Raw genomic sequence first — 18,079 nt, 5'->3', positions numbered from 1 at the left:
GAGACAGACAGAGAGACAGAGAGACAGACAGAGACAGAGAGACAGAGAGACAGAGAGAGGGGGCTTCTTTCTCTCCTGTCCTTTATATAGGCTGCCAGGAGAAGGAATGTTCCGGAGTAAAGGTGGATCTTCCCACCTCAAAGGTCCAAAGTAGATGTTGATCTTCCCAATTTGAATTTTTAACTAGAAAATAAAGCCTCACAGGTGTGCCCAGTCATTTAAGCTTTAATTAATTTTCAAGGTAGTCAAGTTAATAACCAAGCATTGCCCAAGGCCTAATTTTTGCTACTGCTTTTAATAGCATATCTAAGGATCCATCATCATAAAGTTCAAGGTCCTTAACATTACCTTTTTCTTCTAACAGTTCTATGGCTTTAGCTCACACACGTGTTGTTTCTATGGCTTTAGCTCATACATGTGTTGTTAATCCAACTTTCACCCTTTATGAGTTGGAAGCAGGAGTCCAGCTGTGCATGCTTTTGCATCTGCAATATTAGGTGTTCCCACAATATTGGTAAGGGAGATGTCAATTATTTTTGTGAGTCTAGAGACCAGCACAGGGCTTGCCCTAGAGTCTGCCCATGATCAGCAGATGCTGCAGCTGGCAGTAACTTCATGCATGTGCTTCCTAATCAGACGTTATTAGGATGTCTGAGGAGTTTCATCTTGGAAGTATGAATATGGCTGAAGATCACAGCACCTTGAGAACTTGCACTTGGGGCTCTTGAGTGATGGGAACTCTGTGCTGCTTTCCAGATCAGCTCTTCCATAACTTGCACAATTTCCTGGGACTGAAAGAACTGTGTGTGAGACTAGATGGCAAACCGGATGTGCTCTCAGTCCTTCCTGGAGAGTTCCCAAACCTCCACCACATGGAGAAGTTATCCATTGAAACCTCCACGGAGTCTGACCTCTCCAAACTAGGTAAGGATGGTGTTTGATCTCCAGTTCACATCTCAGCTGGAAAAGCTATTTGGCTAGTACTTGTTAGAACCATTAAATCATCATTAGTCAAAACTTCCCTGGGCCTGACAGCATGAACTTTGGGAACATCACCCTTTCTTGGAGACTTATTGTAAATCTTGAGTGTTTACTATATGCTAAGGACTGTTCTGAACACGTCACGAATAATTCACTCTTCACTGTGTGAGAGAGGGTACTGTGATTGTGGTCACTGTGCATCTGGGGACGTTAAGTCATAAAGAAAGATGTTAAGTGATTTTTCTCAAGATTTTTTTCAGCTAAGAGAGGCCAATGCTTATGTATCCACATCCCTGCAGCCAGCTGTGATAAATCTGAAACTTTTCTGCATTCTATCTCAGGGAAACATAATCTTTCCTTCTGTTCTTCCTACGTCTTTCCCAAGAACCATTTTCTTTTTATGATTGAGCTTTCTTCCTCCTCTTCTGAGGAGACTTTCCCTCTGTCCTGCCCTCATACTGTGCAGTTGCTTTCTGCTACATTCCTGTCCTTTGTTGCTGATTGTGCCAGCTTACCTCAAATAGCATGCTTTTCCTTCCTACCTCATCCTCACCCTCTGCCTCTTCCTTTTCCTCCTCCTCTTCTTCCTCTTCATCTTTCTCTCCAAAATTATTTGTAGAGTTCTTTTATTTTGATTTTAAGTTGTTTTTACATCACCACTTACACATCTGCTTGCTGAGGGACAAGGAAATCTTACTGGTAACAATCTGAACATTTTCCCATTCTTCCTAGCCTCATGGATGATGGATGACAGTGCAACCATGTTTCTGAAATACATCCTTTAGAAAAATGCTTTAAAGTTTGATAGGCCACTTGATTTGGGGAACACTAGAGACTAAGTGTACCTAGAAGTGCCATGCCAAAGACTACTGAAGTGTGGCCTGGTGCTCCATACCTGAAACCATAGCTTGTGAGAACCTAGGGGAGAGGGTGGCCTAAATTCAAAACCACTGAATTCTAGATTAGTCTGAGCTGCAGTGTGAGGTGTTGTCTCACAAAACAAAAAGAACAAAAAGTTTTGGGAGTGCATTAGCAAGCATACACACACAAATAATTACATGTAATAAAAATTTTAAATATAAAATAAACTTCACAATTTATGTTACAGAATTATTCTTTCTTTCGTGTTACTTTGTATAGAATGTTTATTCATAAACACAGCATACAAACATAGAGACATTAGGGTTAAAAAACTGAAGGTGGTTTTACTGAACCATTATTCAATTTTTTTTCGAATTTCAACCATTAGTGCTATGTTTACATCATTTCTGCCTATTCTTCCTCCAATTCCTTCCATGTCTTTCCCACTCAGTCTCAAATTCATGACACTTCTTGTGTGCATGGTGGGGGGAGGATAAAGGAGAGAGGCAGAGAGAGGGGGAGGGAGGAAGGAACAGAGAGAGAGAGAGAGAGAGAGAGAGAGAGAACTATTTGGCAAGGGGGAGGCTTTCTGATCTGTTCTACTCTGATCCCTCCAAATGCAGTGCTGTCTTTAACAGCGTCTTACCCCCAAGTTCTGGGAGCAAACCAAGAACAACAACCAAAGCCTGTATTGTTTGGGGGAAATCTCTTGGACTCTTCTGACCAAAACCTTGAGGGAAAGTTTAACATGTCTGGGACTGAGGCTATTGTTACTACTTGGTAAGCCCTTATTTTGAAATTTAAGAACAGAAAACTGATCCAGAGTGGGTCAGGAACTTGCCCTAGGTCATCTGTTCACTAGTCAGTTGTGTAAACTGAGCACAATCCCAATGAATGGAATTCATTCATTGGGATTGTGCTCAAATTCAATTCATTGGGATTCATTCTAGTCTGACACCTAGATACTGTGCCACAGTGCTACTGCCTGTTTAATCAGTCTGGCTGCAGCTGATGGGTCAAGAACCCAATTCTAATAAAAATGTGTGGCCTTCTCTAATTTCTGAACATCCTTCATCTTTTCCAGTTAAATTCATCCAGAACTTTCCAAATCTCCATGTTTTCCATCTGAAATGTGATTTCCTTTCAAATTGTGAGTCTCTCATGGCTGTGCTTGCTTCCTGCAAGAAACTCAGAGAGATTGGGTTTTCTGGACGATGCTTTGAAGCCATGCCCTTTGGTAAGAAATCAAATGCTTTGACTTCAGATGTTCCTGTTTACAAAGTCATTACATACTCGAGAATTAAATGCCACCAATGTTATGGAAACTGTGAGGACACATGATCCTCAGTGAGGCTCTCACAAGAGTCAATGAGCTACAGTTTACATGTTTCATTCTCAGAGTTGTGTCCTCTCCTTCATCATAGTAATTTAGTCTGAATGTCATATTACCTTTGATCACTTTTGAAATACTCTGTATTTCAGTGATTTTCCCCTGTGTCATAGGAAATATACTGATCTAAATCATTTTGTTTTCCTTTACTAGTCAACATTTTGCCAAATTTTGTTTCTCTGAAGATACTGAATCTTAAAGATCAACAATTTCCAGATAAGGAAACATCAGAAAAGTTTGGTAAGTTTATTTATGAAACACTGTTTCTTAATTTACTCTTTGTCTCCTCCTTCTCCTCTTCTTTCTTTTTCTGTCAACAGAGAATAAAGCAAGTGTGAACGGTTGTCCCTGGACTGCTAGCTAGGCTTTCTATTGCTGTGATAAAGCACCAGAACGAACAGCAGCATGGAGAGGGAAGGGTTTATGAGGTTATAGCTCTCAGGTAACACTCCATCACCTTGGGAAATCAGGGCAGGAACCTGAAGTCAGGAACTGAAGCAGAGGTGTGCTGCTTATTGGCTTTTCCCTTGTGAATGGCTCAGTCTGCTTTCATATAGCACCCATGACCACCAGGGGTGGTACCACTCAAAGTGGCACTGTCCTTCCTCATCAATCAAGAAAAAGCAACACAGGCTGGTCTACAAGACAATCTCGTGGAGGCAGTTTCTCACTTGAGGATCTTTCTTCCAAAATGTCTCTAGCTCATGACAAGTTGACATAAAACCACCAGTGCAACATTCCACATCCTCCGTATTCTTCATGCCATCTCTAGATTGTCTACAATACCCAGTACAATATAGATGCTACATAAACAGCACTGTTTTGTTCAAGGACTATGACATGGTGTCAATGTCTGAACATGTTCAGCATCAAGATAATTTTAAAAAGACTTCATGTCTGGCAAAATGACTCAGAGCATTCCAAAATCTTGATGCCAAGCTGGAAGCCTTGAATTTTATTCATATGGCAAGCTTAGTGGAAAGAAAGAACTTATTTAGTTAGGCATGTTGTTCTCTGACCTTCACACACATACTGTCGCACACACACACACACACACACACACACACACAATTAAGTAAATGTAATAAAAAAAACTTCGACAAGTTGTGGGTGGAATGTGCCAATACAGATGGTCAGCTGCACCAGCTATGTTGGTCCTTGGAAGACGTCATAGCAATCCTCAGTCTCATCATCCCTGAGATGCTGTCAAGGTGGGTCCCACATCTTCATGCTTGATACAATTAAATGAAATTATCTCAGTGACTTCTTAGGCTAGAGTTTGGTCATGATGGCATGATGTTTAACTTTATTGTTCCTCATCTGCTCTAAAATCCTTTATGCTTTTTGTTCCAAAGGTTGGTTTCTGGAACACACACAGTTAGAAACACTGAGTCAGAATTACTACCATGATAAGTACACAAAGAGTTTCAATACTCTTTAAAATTTATTTATTTTTATTTCATGTGCATTTTGTGTGCATATTTGTCTGTGCGAGGGTGTTGGAGCTCATGGAACTTGAGTGTCATACAGTTGTAAGCTGCCATATAGGTGCTGGGAATTGAACCCAGGTCCTCTGGAAGAGCATCCAGTACTACCCTGCCCTAAATTTGAATACTTTTGACTTAATAAAGTATTGAGAATGTAATGAGTTTTCATGGAAATTATTCTTAACAGGTTAAGTAAAGTGACAGGGGAGACTGCAGATATATTATACAGAGTTGTATATTCATGATGTTTTTCAGACTGTATTGTTGATAAGGAAAGCCTGAGTTTCCTAGAAAGAGAGAGCAACTCTGTGTGTGTGAGAGTATGTGTGTGTTGCCATGGCATCCAGGGTGCTAGGCAAGCACTGTATCACTGAGCAACTCACAAATCCATGGACTTGAGTTATAAATAAATATTATCTTTTCTAAAAAAGAAAGAAAGAAAGAAAGAAAGAAAGAAAGAAAGAAAGAAAGAAAGAAAGAAGAAAAAAGGAGTCTGTGAAAAAAATGTGTTATTCCAGAAAAGAGGAAAGTGAAAGATAGGTCTAGAACATTGGCCCATGCTACAAAGTCCATTAATTAGCTTCTACAAAGGCACAGAAGTAGAGACTAGTGATCACATGATTTTTAGGACATCATGCTTAGGGTATATAGTGGAAAGTTGTCAGAGTGGTGGACCATGCTTTACTGAGGACATTGAATGTCCTAGAAATGATGGCTGGAGGTGGGATGGAAGGGAGGGGTCTGAAGACACTGTGCAGCTAAGAGAGTGACTTTCAGTGGGAACTCCAATTAAGAAGATAGGGTAGAGATGAAGACACAGCCTGGATTTGGATAAAGAAACAGGTTGGGGAAGGATGGAGGAAGAAGCAGAAGTGAGCAGCAGGGAGTGGCTCTGTGCTGACCCCTTCTCCTGCCCTTGGAGAGGACAGGGATGAGGAGGGCCTGTGCTAGGTAGGACCTTCTAGACGACAGACTGTATAAGTCACAAGCTGCTCACAATGGAACAGCTCCTGAGGATGGCTCTCATTTGTCTCTCACAGCCCAGGCTCTGGGTTCTCTCAGGAACCTGGAGGAACTGCTCGTTCCCACTGGGGACGGGATTCACCAAGTGGCCAAACTGATTGTCCAGCAGTGTCTGCAGCTTCCATGCCTCCGAGTTCTCACCTTTCACAATATCTTGGACGATGACAGTGTGATTGAAATTGGTGAGTTTCCCTCAGAGAAAGGGGTTCCCTTGTGTGGAAGCAGTGGTGTCATTGCAGCAGCCCACTGCAAGCATCTAGAGCCAGGAAAGGCTTCCAAAGGCTTCCTCATTTCCACCGTCACCTGCTTCCCCTCCTACCCTTCTGCAGATGTAGAGTCATCCTGGTGTAACTGGGAAAGTTAACAGTGTCTATTTTTTTCAAATCAGGATGTGTGTGTGTGTGAGAGGGGGGGGGTGGGTGTAGAAGTACCCAGTCTGTGGTTTGAACTCAGGGCCTCACACATACACTAGAGCAGTGTCTGCCCCTGCACCACTGCCCAGTAACACCTCCGTCCTCACATTTGGTGTTTCAGACCCCTGACCAGATACACTCTGACTCAACTGAACACTGACACGACAGGTGTATTGTGGGGAAATATAGAGCTATGTCCACTTCATGTTCATGTTCCTGCAACCTCTTATCCCTGTCAATGTAGCAGTCAACTAGGTTAGGGCACAGAGCTTCCCCAGAGCCCCAAACCTGAGTTGTGTCCATTCTCCAGCAGTGCCCTCCATGCTCTCACAGATGACCACTGCACTCTCTCTGTCACAATAGCTGCATTTGCCACTAGACATTTCATGTGAGGAAATCCTCTACAATAGGCTGGGTTTGTCTATTTTCACCAAAGATTGTGTTTGTTCTTTATATGCAAAATAGCACATGTGATCATAGAGCACTGTGACTGTGCCTTATATGTACAGTAGCACACATGATCAAAGATCATTGGCCTCACCTGCCAAGTCATCTCAGTGTGGTAACAGTGCCTTTCTCTCCATGGACAACTGACAGCTTACTCTTGGTCAATGTTTCAACTTTACAGCCAGGCAACTTCACTTATACACACCATAGCAACAGATAATGATATAATGTAACATGGAAAATCAAGAAAACCAGAGGACAGCAGGCTGGGGTGGGGTGGGGGTGGGAAGCTGAGATGTTCTCCAGTTCTTCCAGAAGTATATTTATTCAGGGAATGAGAAATACCTCCTGACTATCACAGAAGATCCTTATTCAGGACACAGAAGAAACACTTTCTTAGGCCCTCTTTCTTTACACTCAAGCTATAACATGATTCTGGGTGAAACCTACTCTAATTTTCCCCCTAGAAGGGAAAAGTGGTTACATAGTGAATAATGAAACAAAAGCTGTACTAGATCTTCACTTGTAAAGTCGCCATGAGTTTAGCTCCATTTCCTTCAGAGCCCTGCTCTGAGTAACCAGGGAGTCCCTTCTGAGCTATAGGTGGAAGGCTCTATAGTAGCCAGCGAGAGAACAGCTTTAAGGACTGTCACCTTCCCTTCTCTGCATACAGGGAGACATTGTTAACACAATTTCTCAGTCCCCTGTACTGTACCCTGGTCCATACCTAGGCTCTGCCCTGACATATGTCCTCCTGTGAGACAGAAGAAAAGTACATTGTACAGACGACTGCAACTCCCTGTGCTTGACTTCCCTGTGTCTGCTTCCCCTTTCTGTTTGTCCAGGTTGTTTCCTATCAACCAGGCTGCTGTTTGCTGCTTTCAAGGTTTGATCTCTAAAACATCATGTAGAGAATTCCAACCTTCATTGTAGGGGTTTGGGAGTAGTTCCAATAACTTGTGAGCATTATTGAAGTCCTCTTGATTGTGTTTTCATACATGTTTTGTTTTTCAGCCAGGGTGGCAACCAGCGGAGGTTTCCAGAAACTTGAGAACTTAGATATTTCAATGAATCACAAGATTACCGAGGAAGGATACAGACATTTCTTTCAAGCCCTGGACAACTTGCCAAACTTGCAAGAGCTGAACATCTGCAGGAATATCCCAGGATGCATTCAAGTTCAGGCCACCACTGTCAAGGCTCTGGGTCAGTGTGTGTCCCGACTGCCCAGCCTCATCAGACTGCACATGCTCAGTTGGCTCCTGGATGAAGAGGACATGAAAGTGATTAATGATGTGAAGGAAAGACACCCCCAGTCCAAACGCTTGATTATCTTCTGGAAATTGATAGTCCCATTCTCTCCTGTTGTCCTGGAGTAAAGGATGCTCCTGAAGACTACCGACAGTTCAGAATACCTAAAACTCCTAAAATTCTAGCTGAGCATGATGGTACACACCTGTACTTCAACATTTAGGATAATGATGTGGGAGAGTCAGGAAGTTCAGATCAGCCTGGGTTGCATAGCAAGATACTGTCTCACAACTAAAGACATAACTAACCACCCTATTAAAGAATATCTGTTAACTGTGGGGCTGGATGAGTGTTTTTGCCTTCATTTATTTCTATGGACCACATGAACTACAGAGGTCAGAAAAGTATGTAGGGCCCTCCTGGGTCTGGAGTTATGGATAGTTAAGAGTCTCCATTTGGGTGCTGGTCACCAAACCTTTATCCTCAGTAAAAGCTACAGGTGCTCTTAAACCCTAATCCATCTATCCTAAGGCTGATAATTTTTTTGAAAATCTACATGCTTATCACTGAACTACAATGAACAGTGCCTTTTTAGTCCTTGTATATTTCTCCTGTCTAAAGACTAGAGCTTCCTTCAAGTTCATACTACAAGGAACCTTCCAATACCAAGGTCAACAGGAAAGGGCTGGTGAAAGGAACATTGATGTATGTAAAGCCAAAACATCATAGGAGCACTGGGTGGAGGATATACATGGCCTGTTTATAGATTGAATCAGTCTTGTACATGAGGAAGGATGTGTTGACTTTACCATGGCTGCAGCTGACTCTCTCTCCAGGAGATGCTCTTTAGTCTTTGCAGAGCTTTTGCGTATTCATTAGCCTTGGTGTGGTTGTACATCTATTGCCAATGGGTGGGGGGATATTGGACTTAGAGAAAACTGCTTTTGTTTATGAGAGGTTTTGAGAATTTTGCATGTGCTGTAATGGCCTTGTGATTTTCTTAGAAATTCATGGTCAGGCTGGAGAGATGGCTCAGTGGTTAAGAGCAGTGACTGCTCTTCTGAAGGTCCTGAGTTCAAATCCCAGCAACCACATGGTGGCTCACAACCATCTGTAATGAGACCTGATGCCCTGTTCTGGGCTGTCTAAAGATGGATATAGTGTACTTACATAGAATAAAGAAATAAAATCTTAAAAAAGAAAGAAAGAAATGCATGGTCTTTGGTATATATGGTTCTAGCTATTAAGGACTTCTTGTTTGAATAGGAATGGCCACCATAGTCTCATATGTGTGGATGGTTGGTCATTTGCGAGTGATATTCTTAGGAGGTATGGCCATGTTGGAGTAGCTATTACCTTGTTGGAGGTCTTGTGTCCCTGGTAGTAGGCTTTGAATTTCAAGTGCTCAGGCCAGGCCCAGTCTCTCTCTCTCTCTCTCTCTCTCTCTCTCTCTCTCTCTCTCTCTCTCTCTCTCTCTCCATTCTGGTGCCTTCCAATCCAGATGTAGAACTCTCAGCTACCTGCCAAGTACCATGGCTACCTGCATGCAGGCATGTTCTCTACCATAGTAATAATGACCTAAACTTCTGAAGCTGTAAGCCAGCCCTGGTTAAATGTTCTTGTGTATAAGAGTCATCATGGTCACAGTGTCTCTTCACAGCAATAAAATACTGACTGACACAGTTAATCTACTTAATTATGATTGTAATTTATTACATCATACTATATATTGAAACATCACTTTGCACCTGCCTGGCATACCTCAAATATGCATGCTTTTTTATTATTTGCTAATTATGCCTCCATAAAGCTGAGGGAAAATATTTCTGAAAAGAAGTTTTTAACTTAAAAAAAAGAAGAAGAAAACATTGGTTGTATGTAGGAAGTTATATGAGAGGCATTCTTACTTTTCATTCTTTCTGGACTATTTTTGATTTGTCTGTATAGTTCCTGAGCAGTGAGTCACAAAAGCCATCAAAGCAGTGGCAGGTCCTTCCTTCACGCACCAGCCTATGACCCTCTCAGTAAAATGTTCCATAGGAGCTGCCCAAAATGGCAGCTCCTGTCGAAATGGTGTCACCATAAGATCTCAGCCTGCACCACAGCATCTCAAGCCTACAGATGCCATGGAGCTGTCCATGGAGACACATCTTTCCCTCCTCGGCAGGAGCTACTTTTCCTGCCTTAGCCTACAACCTTGGTGAAGCACCACTGCAGGAACTGTGTACAGTGGCAGACCCTCCTCTCCAGCCTCCTCAGAAATCCTATATAAGCACTGCCCCTTTGTCCAATTCCTGTCTGTCCACTCCCAGGAGTAGAGAGCAGCCATCCCTTGTTTTGTCCCTCACCCTCCTGTATTATTATTGTCAATAAATATCTTTTATAAGATGCACTGCCTGGAGGAACTTTCTTGCTGGAAGAAGCTGAGAAGAGAACAAGCAAAGAAGAGAAAAAGTAGAGAAGAAGTGAAGAAGGAGCAGAGATCACACTCTTGAGCTCCTCAGCTCAGTAGGAGATTCCCTCCCTTGGGAGTGCTAATGCCTCTGCTGAGAAGGCTTCCTCAGAGCTCTGTAGTTCTGAGTTCTGATGTCTCAGGATACCATTCCCATGGGTCACTGTCCCACACTGTCGTCCTTCAGGAGCCGTGTGGTTTCTAGTCTTCTAAACTCCAGGATAACCTTCCATCTGAGCAGAAACACCTAAAGTTGGTGTTATTGCTATTCTTAATATTAAAATTCTAGCTTGTGGTGTAGCTCAAAGATAATGTGCCTGCTTAGTATTTTCAAGGCCCTGAGTGCCATCTCTAGCACTGGGGGGAAAAAGTTTAACACTAAAGCATTAATTTAAACTGTCTCTGTTGAGAAGGATTGATTATCTTTTTGATGATTTGATGTGTCAATATTTTTCAGAGTCTACTGAAAAGACAGAAACCATGAAGATATTTACCACAGGGAAATTTGGGGAAAGTAGAATGCAGTCATTAGCTCTAACAAAGGAACTTGCCAGCCTGGGTAATCAGGGTACTCTTCCCATGGGATACTGTCCTACCTCAGAGCTGTGTGGTTCCTAGGTTCTCAATTCCAAGATTACCATTCCATCAGATACCCTTACCAAGTACCCACTAAGTTCAAGGCCAGCCTGGGCAATCTAAAGAGATTGCCTCAAAATAAAATTGAGGAAGACTTGGGGAGGCTGCTTAGTGGTCTAGTGTGTGGAAGGTCCTAGGTTTGGTCCCTAGCACTGAAAAAGAAAAAAGGGAAACATTTTAATGAGGTTCAGTGGTCTTGGTCCACTTCCTGTCGTATCAGATGGAAAAAAATAGATTTGTAGAGCCCAGTTCCAATGAATACATCTACCCAACAACTCCTGGACCTAAGTTTCAGGAGACATTGCAGAAAAGGCTGGGGAGAGACTGTAAGAGCCAGAAGATCAGGAAGTTTGCTCTGAGACTGTGTCTTCTGGTAATGTCTATACTCATAAAGTCTAAACAACATGGCTGCCCTAATCTGAGCTGAATGAAAATGACAGCAGTGACCATGCCAAACTGGACGGGAAAAGCCCAGGAGGCCCCAACCCTAGGAAAAGAGCTACAGGCAACTAGGGGTTACTGAGATTGGGGAAAACAGTTTTCCCCACCGAAGAGCACACAGGTTGGTTATCCAATACCAAATGGTCAGCCCTGAAAATGTCGACCAGAGAACACATATAGACCCTCTTAAAATTGAGAAGAAAGTCTTTATCACCAGCCAGTGGCTACATGGGGACCTTGCCCAGATCATGCAGCCCCAGTCCTCACTGCTCTTTTAAACACAAACCCCACATCCTGGATGACAGGTTAGTTAGCAGGAACAGTTAACAGTAGCAGAACTATAGAAGCCAAGTTAGCACATTTAGAGATTCTTGGATCCAGGAACTATGGGCCAGGTCTTGATTGATTGATTGGGTTTTTTTTTTTTTCCTCTTTTGGCAGATGTTTGGGTTAGAAGTAGAAGATTGCATCTAGAAATATACGTATATAAATATATGTATACTGTATGTATAATGTATATAAACATACATATATGTGTAACAACATATGTATAATATATGTAATGTATGTGTGCTTAATGTATATGTCTATGGTGTATATAATGTATGTAACAATATATGTATAATGTATGTAAATATACATATATGTATGTAACAACACTGCAAAAAGAAGCCATGAATTTGAGAGAAGACAAGGAAAGATGGAAAGTTTTATATGCAAAGTTTTAGAGGGAGGAAAGAACAAGGAGAAATGCTGTAATTATATAATAATCTCAAAAATGAAGGGAAAAAATAAAAAAAATTAAACAAAGAACTAGTTAAATTCCAGACTCCCCCTTCTGAGCACATCCTAAGTATACCAGTCTACTCCTGCTTCATAAATCCGTTCACCGTGCCCACATAAGCAAAACCACCTTTAATTTCAACTGCCTTTCTGAAAGTCTCTGCACATCCTTAGAAGATTTAACTCACTTCCAAGCTCTTTTTTTTATTATTATTTTATTTTTTTTATAAACTGTGGCGGTTTGAGTGAGAATGGCCCTCATAGGCTTATATTTGAATGCTTATTGAGTGGCATTAGGAGGTGTGGCCATGTTGGAGGAAATGTGTCCCTGGGCATGGGCTTTGAGGTTGCAGAAGTCAGGTTCAACATCTCACTCTCTTCCTGAAGCTTACAGATCCAGATGTAGAACTCTCAGCTACGTCTCCAGCACCGTGTCTGCCTGCGTGCCTTTATGCTTACCGCCATGACAAAAGTGGACTAAACTGTATCCTCGAGGTTTTCCACCTGCTCCCCAGTTCCTGAAATAACCACTCTGAGACTTAATTACATATGAATAAATGCTTGTTCCCCTACTAGCCCATAACTGAATTAACCCATTTATTCTATTCTATAAATGCTGCATGGCTGGTTACCTCTCCTCAGTTTCATGGGTCTGTGTCCTTAGAGTTTGGGGAGAATCTCCCTTTGACTGACCCTATCCCAGAGTTCCTCTTTCTTTACCAGGACTCCACCTCCTTTTACCTTCCTTAGCTAATAGGCCTTCTGCTCTTTATTAACAGTTGATACTTCCATACAGTACATAAGATATTATCTTTACATTTTCTCCTTTTAGTCCAATAAAAGACTCTTTATCTTACAATAATAAGCTCTAAACAATAATAACAATTGTGAGAACCACCAGAGATTGCATTCATAATCTCCAGTTCATATGGATTTGGCAACCTTGGAGGAAGTATTCTGCTACCTATCCTATCTTGGCAAATTCGGAATTCTGTACCTAAATAAATTTCTATCATAAGAAATTGGTTGCATTACCAACCTAAAAACATCTTGGGCCTTAGACCTTAATCCTGCACAACTTAAGCTTAAGTGTAAGACTGTCACTATTTCATTCTCAGCCTCACCACAGACCTGAGAAGGAAGAAGTATTACCTGAATATGCAGGAAGTGCAAGCAAGCACCTTTAAAACTGTAAAAATGACATATAAAATGTCCAGAAAGCTGGGTGTCTGGAGAGTCACCCACAAAGTTCTCTGAGTCATTGGAATATCTTCTTGGGCCTTCTGGCCCAGAATACCTGACAGACTTTTCTGTGAAGCAGGAATTATGAAGGACTTGCCTGCCTTGTCCTTGCAAAACTCAGCAGCCAACTTCTCTGCTCATCTCTGGCCTCCAGGAAGCACCCGCCCCTAGGGTATCAACCACTCCTGCTTTCCTCAGAGAGCGCCAGCTGAATCCTCCGTTGTTTCTCCTCTCTAACTCCTGGGGAGATCTGAGTTCTCCTGGCTTTGTCTCTGCGTATGCACACTTCATAGACCACCTCATCCAGCTGAATGGCTTTAAATTCTCAGTCTCTACCTCACCATTTCCAACTCTAACTAAGACATAGGCCCTGAACTACTCAATTCATATCCAATTCTTCCTAATGGAAATTTCCATTTTAAAATCCTGATTGCTATCTTTTTTCCACAAAAAGTATTTTTGTGCTGAAGATGTTGGTCAGTGGTTATGGTGTTTTGAATAACAGTGTTTCCCCTAAGCTCATGTGTTTAATTATTTGGTCTCCAGTTGGTCATGCTCCTCGTGAAAGCTTAGGAGGTGTGATCTAGGAAGGGCTTTGAGAGCATAAAGCCTATCCCTGTTCCCAATTTGCTCTCTGTGCTTCAACTCTGTGGTTCAAGATGTGTATCTTCAGCTTCACACTCCTGCCATGCCTGCTGCATGTCTCCCCACCATGATGGACTCTTAGCCTTCTGGGACATATGCCCAAATAACCCCCTTTCTTCCATAAAGAAAGGCTCTGGTGATTTGAGTGAAAAATAGCTCCCATAGGCTCATGTGTTTGCATGTTTGGTCTACAGTTGGTGGATTAGAAGATGTAGCCTTTTTGGAGGGGGCTTATGGCTTGGGTGGGTCTTGAGGTGCAAAAGCCCATGCAAGTCTCAGTTTCTCTCTCTGCCAATTGCCTTCAGATCAAGATGTAAAGCTCTCAGCTACTGCCCCAGTGTCATGCGTGTCTGCTTCCCACCATGAAGATCATGGACTAAGCACCTCTAAAGCTGTAAGCAAGACCCCAGTTGAGTGCTACAAGGGGTGCCTTGGTCATGGTTTCTAGCAATGGAGCAGTATCTAAGACAGACTCTGCACACTTTCATCTCTTGGAACTCTCCCTTTGTTCTTCTAGTTACTTAATAAAATCCTGGAAGTTATCATTAGTTTATCTCTTTTATGTTTTACATGTAACCCACTGGCGAATCCTGGAGGCTCCACTTTGAAAGTACAGCAGACCCCACATGATTAGCCTACTTTCTTCCTTGAAATCCATGGTATAGTTCTATCATTAAGTGAGAAGGCTTTTATCCTGAAGACAAATCATGATCTGTCACTACCTCACTATTTTACTATTTTTCAATCATCTCCACAGTCAGAGTTAATAGTGTAAACTCAAGCATGCCCTATATATGCCCTAGTCTTGGCTCTCTTTTATCTCCATTTCCTTAATCTCTCCTTCCTCTCACTATGACTGTACTGGCTTCTTTCCTATTCTCTGAATATGCTATGAACACATTTTTGTTATTTTTTAATATTAATTTTTCTTTATTCTTTAAATTTTTATACACGGAGATAATGAAACATGATAATACCTATCATCTCATCTATTTCCTCATAAAACCCTACAAAATCTCTATAGTGCATGCCTAAATTCATGTTTCATCTATCTATCTATCTATCTATCTATCTATCTATCTATCTATCTATCTCCCTCCTCCCCTCCCTCCCTCCCTCCCACTAAGTCAATTAGTGCTGTCCATATGAGTGTGGGTATGGGACCATCAACTGGAGCTTGGGAAAACTATCAGTGGCTACACATTTTGAAAAAAAAAAAGGAATGATTCTCCTTTCTCCTGCATTTATCAACTGCCTACAGCTCTTCAGTGAGGAATGAGGGCCAGAGAAGACATTCATCCATGAGAGAATTTTAATTGAACTGGTTATGTGTAGATCTTGTGCCATTAACCACAGCTGGTGTGAGTTCATGAGTGCAATAGTCACATCAAATTCAGTGGTTTTACTTCATGGCACCCCTCCCCATCATCCCTCTCTTACATCATTTTTTAACTCCTCTTCCACAACATTCTTGAGCTTTGGTAGTACAGGGAGAGGCACCAGGAAAGACATGCCATTTAGGGATCAGCACTCAATCTCTTACTATAATGACTAATCTTGGCTGTTAATTTTGTTACATCTGGAATCATATAAAAATCAAACAGCTGGGTACAACTGTAATGGATTTTCTTGATTGGATTGTTTACAGTGGGAAGAGCCACCCTAAATCAGGACCATGCCTTCAAGTGTCAAAAGACACGAAAGAAGGATGTTTTTTGCTTTAATCCTGCTTACCCTCACTTTCACTGAAAAAAAAAAAACATCTATCCTGTTGCTGAGGCATTCCTTCACTAGTACTAGAACTTACTTCTTTGGGATTCCAGTGTAGACTGATGACCAGCTGAGACTTCCAGCCTTGTAGACTGAACCAGATTATTGGCCTTTGTGAGAAGGAACAGTTATTGTTGAACTAGATGAACTGATCAACAGCCTGTAAGCCACTAAACTGAGTGTGAGTGTGTGTGTGTGTGTGTGTGTGTATTTGTGTGTGTGTGTGTGAACTATTAGTTCTGTTACTTTAGAGAACCCCAACTAATACACTTACTCTCAGCACATTGATGAGTTACACATCTCAACATCTACTGCTACTGGCTGCAAAAAGAAGTTTCTCTAACTAAGGTTGGAGCAGCCTGGGTCTACAAGTATAAACAGAAATATTTAAAAGCCCTTAAACAACATAGCCAGCCAGCAAAGGAGCAATAGTGGTGTCTAAAGAGTGGTCCTGATTCTTGGATCAGGAGTCTGTATTTACTGAGGTTGAAGGTCCTTGCTCCTAATTGGATTTTGGTCTACCAATAGAGATGCCAGTAGCTAATAACTGATGACAGGGAAAGACACAGAATTGCAAGGGAAGGATGGAGAGAGAATCAGGAGGATTAGGGGAGAGGAGAAGGGGGCACAGTAGTGGAGGAGGTAAAGCCAACCAGCAATGTGAGTTTCCAAGTAAGTGGCCTCTGGCCACTTCCCTGACTGAGCCTGGGGTAGTAGAGAAAGAATTAGAGTGCCCAGTCATTGTGTTATCCAAGACATTTCAAGATTAATTGATTAACTGGTGTGAATGTGTGTGTGTGTGTGTGTGTGTGTGTTCTATTTGTGCTACAGTGGGTCTACTCTAGGGTCTATGACCTACCTCCCCAGCCATGAACTTTGGACAAGGATTACAAAACCAGGCAGGAAATTCCCTTCAGTAGACTTCCCTCAGATGTAATCAGAATGAGGTTTGCTATGTCATCGAAGATATGGCATTATTGCACAAGTAGAAATCCTTGGCCTAGTGGAATAGTGATGATATAGCATGCAGAGACCAGCACTGAGAAGATCATTGATGCCCTCCCCGCAACTTTCTGCAGTCTGCATAGCATCTTCTGGCACTGTAAATACTAGGATGTTTCCTAGTCAGTTTGAGACTGATTCACTTATGCCCTGCAACAAAAATATTTATATATAGTCTTACTCAAGGGGCTTTGTAGTTATTACTCCTTTTTCATGGTAAGTTCTCCCTTCTGATTTAGTCAGAGTTCTCTAAAGGAATAGAACTGATAGACTATACAGATGTAGGTCTACATTTAAAGATAGACAGACAGACAGATAGACAGATAGATAGATATGGTTATATATATCCAAATACATGGGATTTATGAGACTGCCATACAGGATATAGTCTAACAATGGCTATGTGAGGCATATTGTCCTATGATGTGTGAGACAGCCATTGTTAGAATGGCTGAGAATTGGTAGTTAGTTGTTTAGTCTACAAGACTGGATGTCTCAGCAGTCTCAACTTGGCACTGGAGTCCTAGAGGATTCCTGAAAAGCTGCTGGTCTTCAGTCTACCTTTTAATCATGCAGGAGATGGTTCTAATACCAATGAAGAAGTGCCACAGCAACAAGATAGATGAACTTGCCCAGTGATAGTGAGGGCGCACCAATGTCCTTCTTCTGTGTCTTTTTATCTGGGCAGCTACCAGAGAGTACTCCCTACTGTTAGGATGAGTCTTCCTCCTTCAAGTAACCTGATCAACAAAACTACTCTCGGAAATGCCCAGACACTACTGGGTAAGAGTTTGGATCCTTTAAGAGGTGGAGCATGGTGGAGGGTGTGGGCCACTGGAGACTTTATAGCCTGGTGCCACTTCCTGTTCCCTTTCACTGTCCCCTTGCTGCTCATGCACTGTGACCAGCTGGCTTCCTGCTCCTGCCAAGCCTTCCGTGCCACCTTGAGATACAGATCTTCAGAGTGTAAGCCAGAATAAGCCTTCCTTTCTGTGAACTGCTTTTGTCAGGGTTATTTTATCCCAGCAACAGAAAAGGTAACTACAGGCTGTGCTAGGAGAAATGAAAGTAACTAAGCCTAGCCTTAGTCTGTCAAGGCAGGGCCAGCTCCTTCTCTACAGGGAAGGAGCAGGAAGCTAGAGTTGGGTAACAGTGTCTATAGATAAGAACATGAAATTTGTCTCATAATTGCTAAGAAAACGATGTGTGTGTGTGTGTGTGTGTGTGTGTGTGTGTGTGTGTGTGTGTGTGTGTG

At 42.1% G+C, this 18,079-nt stretch overlaps 2 protein-coding genes across 6 annotated transcripts in view; both read left to right on the top strand.

Annotated features, from left to right (window-relative positions):
* LOC110308704 (baculoviral IAP repeat-containing protein 1e) overlaps positions 1 to 18,079 on the top strand; it is a 420,416-nt gene that overhangs the window by 376,550 nt on the left and 25,787 nt on the right. For 2 of the 3 annotated variants that reach the window (XM_021181113.2, XM_029468287.1), the window contains exons 11-15: positions 757 to 924; positions 2,927 to 3,079; positions 3,386 to 3,472; positions 5,760 to 5,924; positions 7,617 to 8,178. In XM_021181113.2, coding sequence (XP_021036772.1) covers positions 757 to 924; positions 2,927 to 3,079; positions 3,386 to 3,472; positions 5,760 to 5,924; positions 7,617 to 7,981 — 938 coding nt within the window. In that variant the 3' untranslated portion in view covers positions 7,982 to 8,178. Of the gene's footprint in view, positions 1 to 756; positions 925 to 2,926; positions 3,080 to 3,385; positions 3,473 to 5,759; positions 5,925 to 7,616; positions 8,179 to 18,079 lie in introns of those variants that run through there. The other variant, XR_002379603.2, reaches the window with a different exon arrangement.
* Positions 17,696 to 18,079, top strand: part of LOC110308703 (baculoviral IAP repeat-containing protein 1b) — a 58,352-nt gene continuing 57,968 nt past the window's right edge. Inside the window, exon 1 of one of the 3 annotated variants that reach the window (XM_021181109.1) lies at positions 17,696 to 17,790. The gene's annotated coding sequence lies outside the window, so the exon portion shown is untranslated. Of the gene's footprint in view, positions 17,862 to 18,079 lie in introns of all 3 variants that reach the window. The other 2 variants (XM_021181110.1, XM_029468286.1) reach the window with 2 other exon arrangements.

This window comes from Mus caroli, chromosome 13 (assembly GCF_900094665.2).
Source record: "Mus caroli chromosome 13, CAROLI_EIJ_v1.1, whole genome shotgun sequence".
Lineage (NCBI taxonomy): Eukaryota > Metazoa > Chordata > Mammalia > Rodentia > Muridae > Mus > Mus caroli.
The sequence above is the reverse complement of the archived record's forward strand: the minus strand, read 5'-3'. Positions and strand labels throughout refer to the sequence as shown.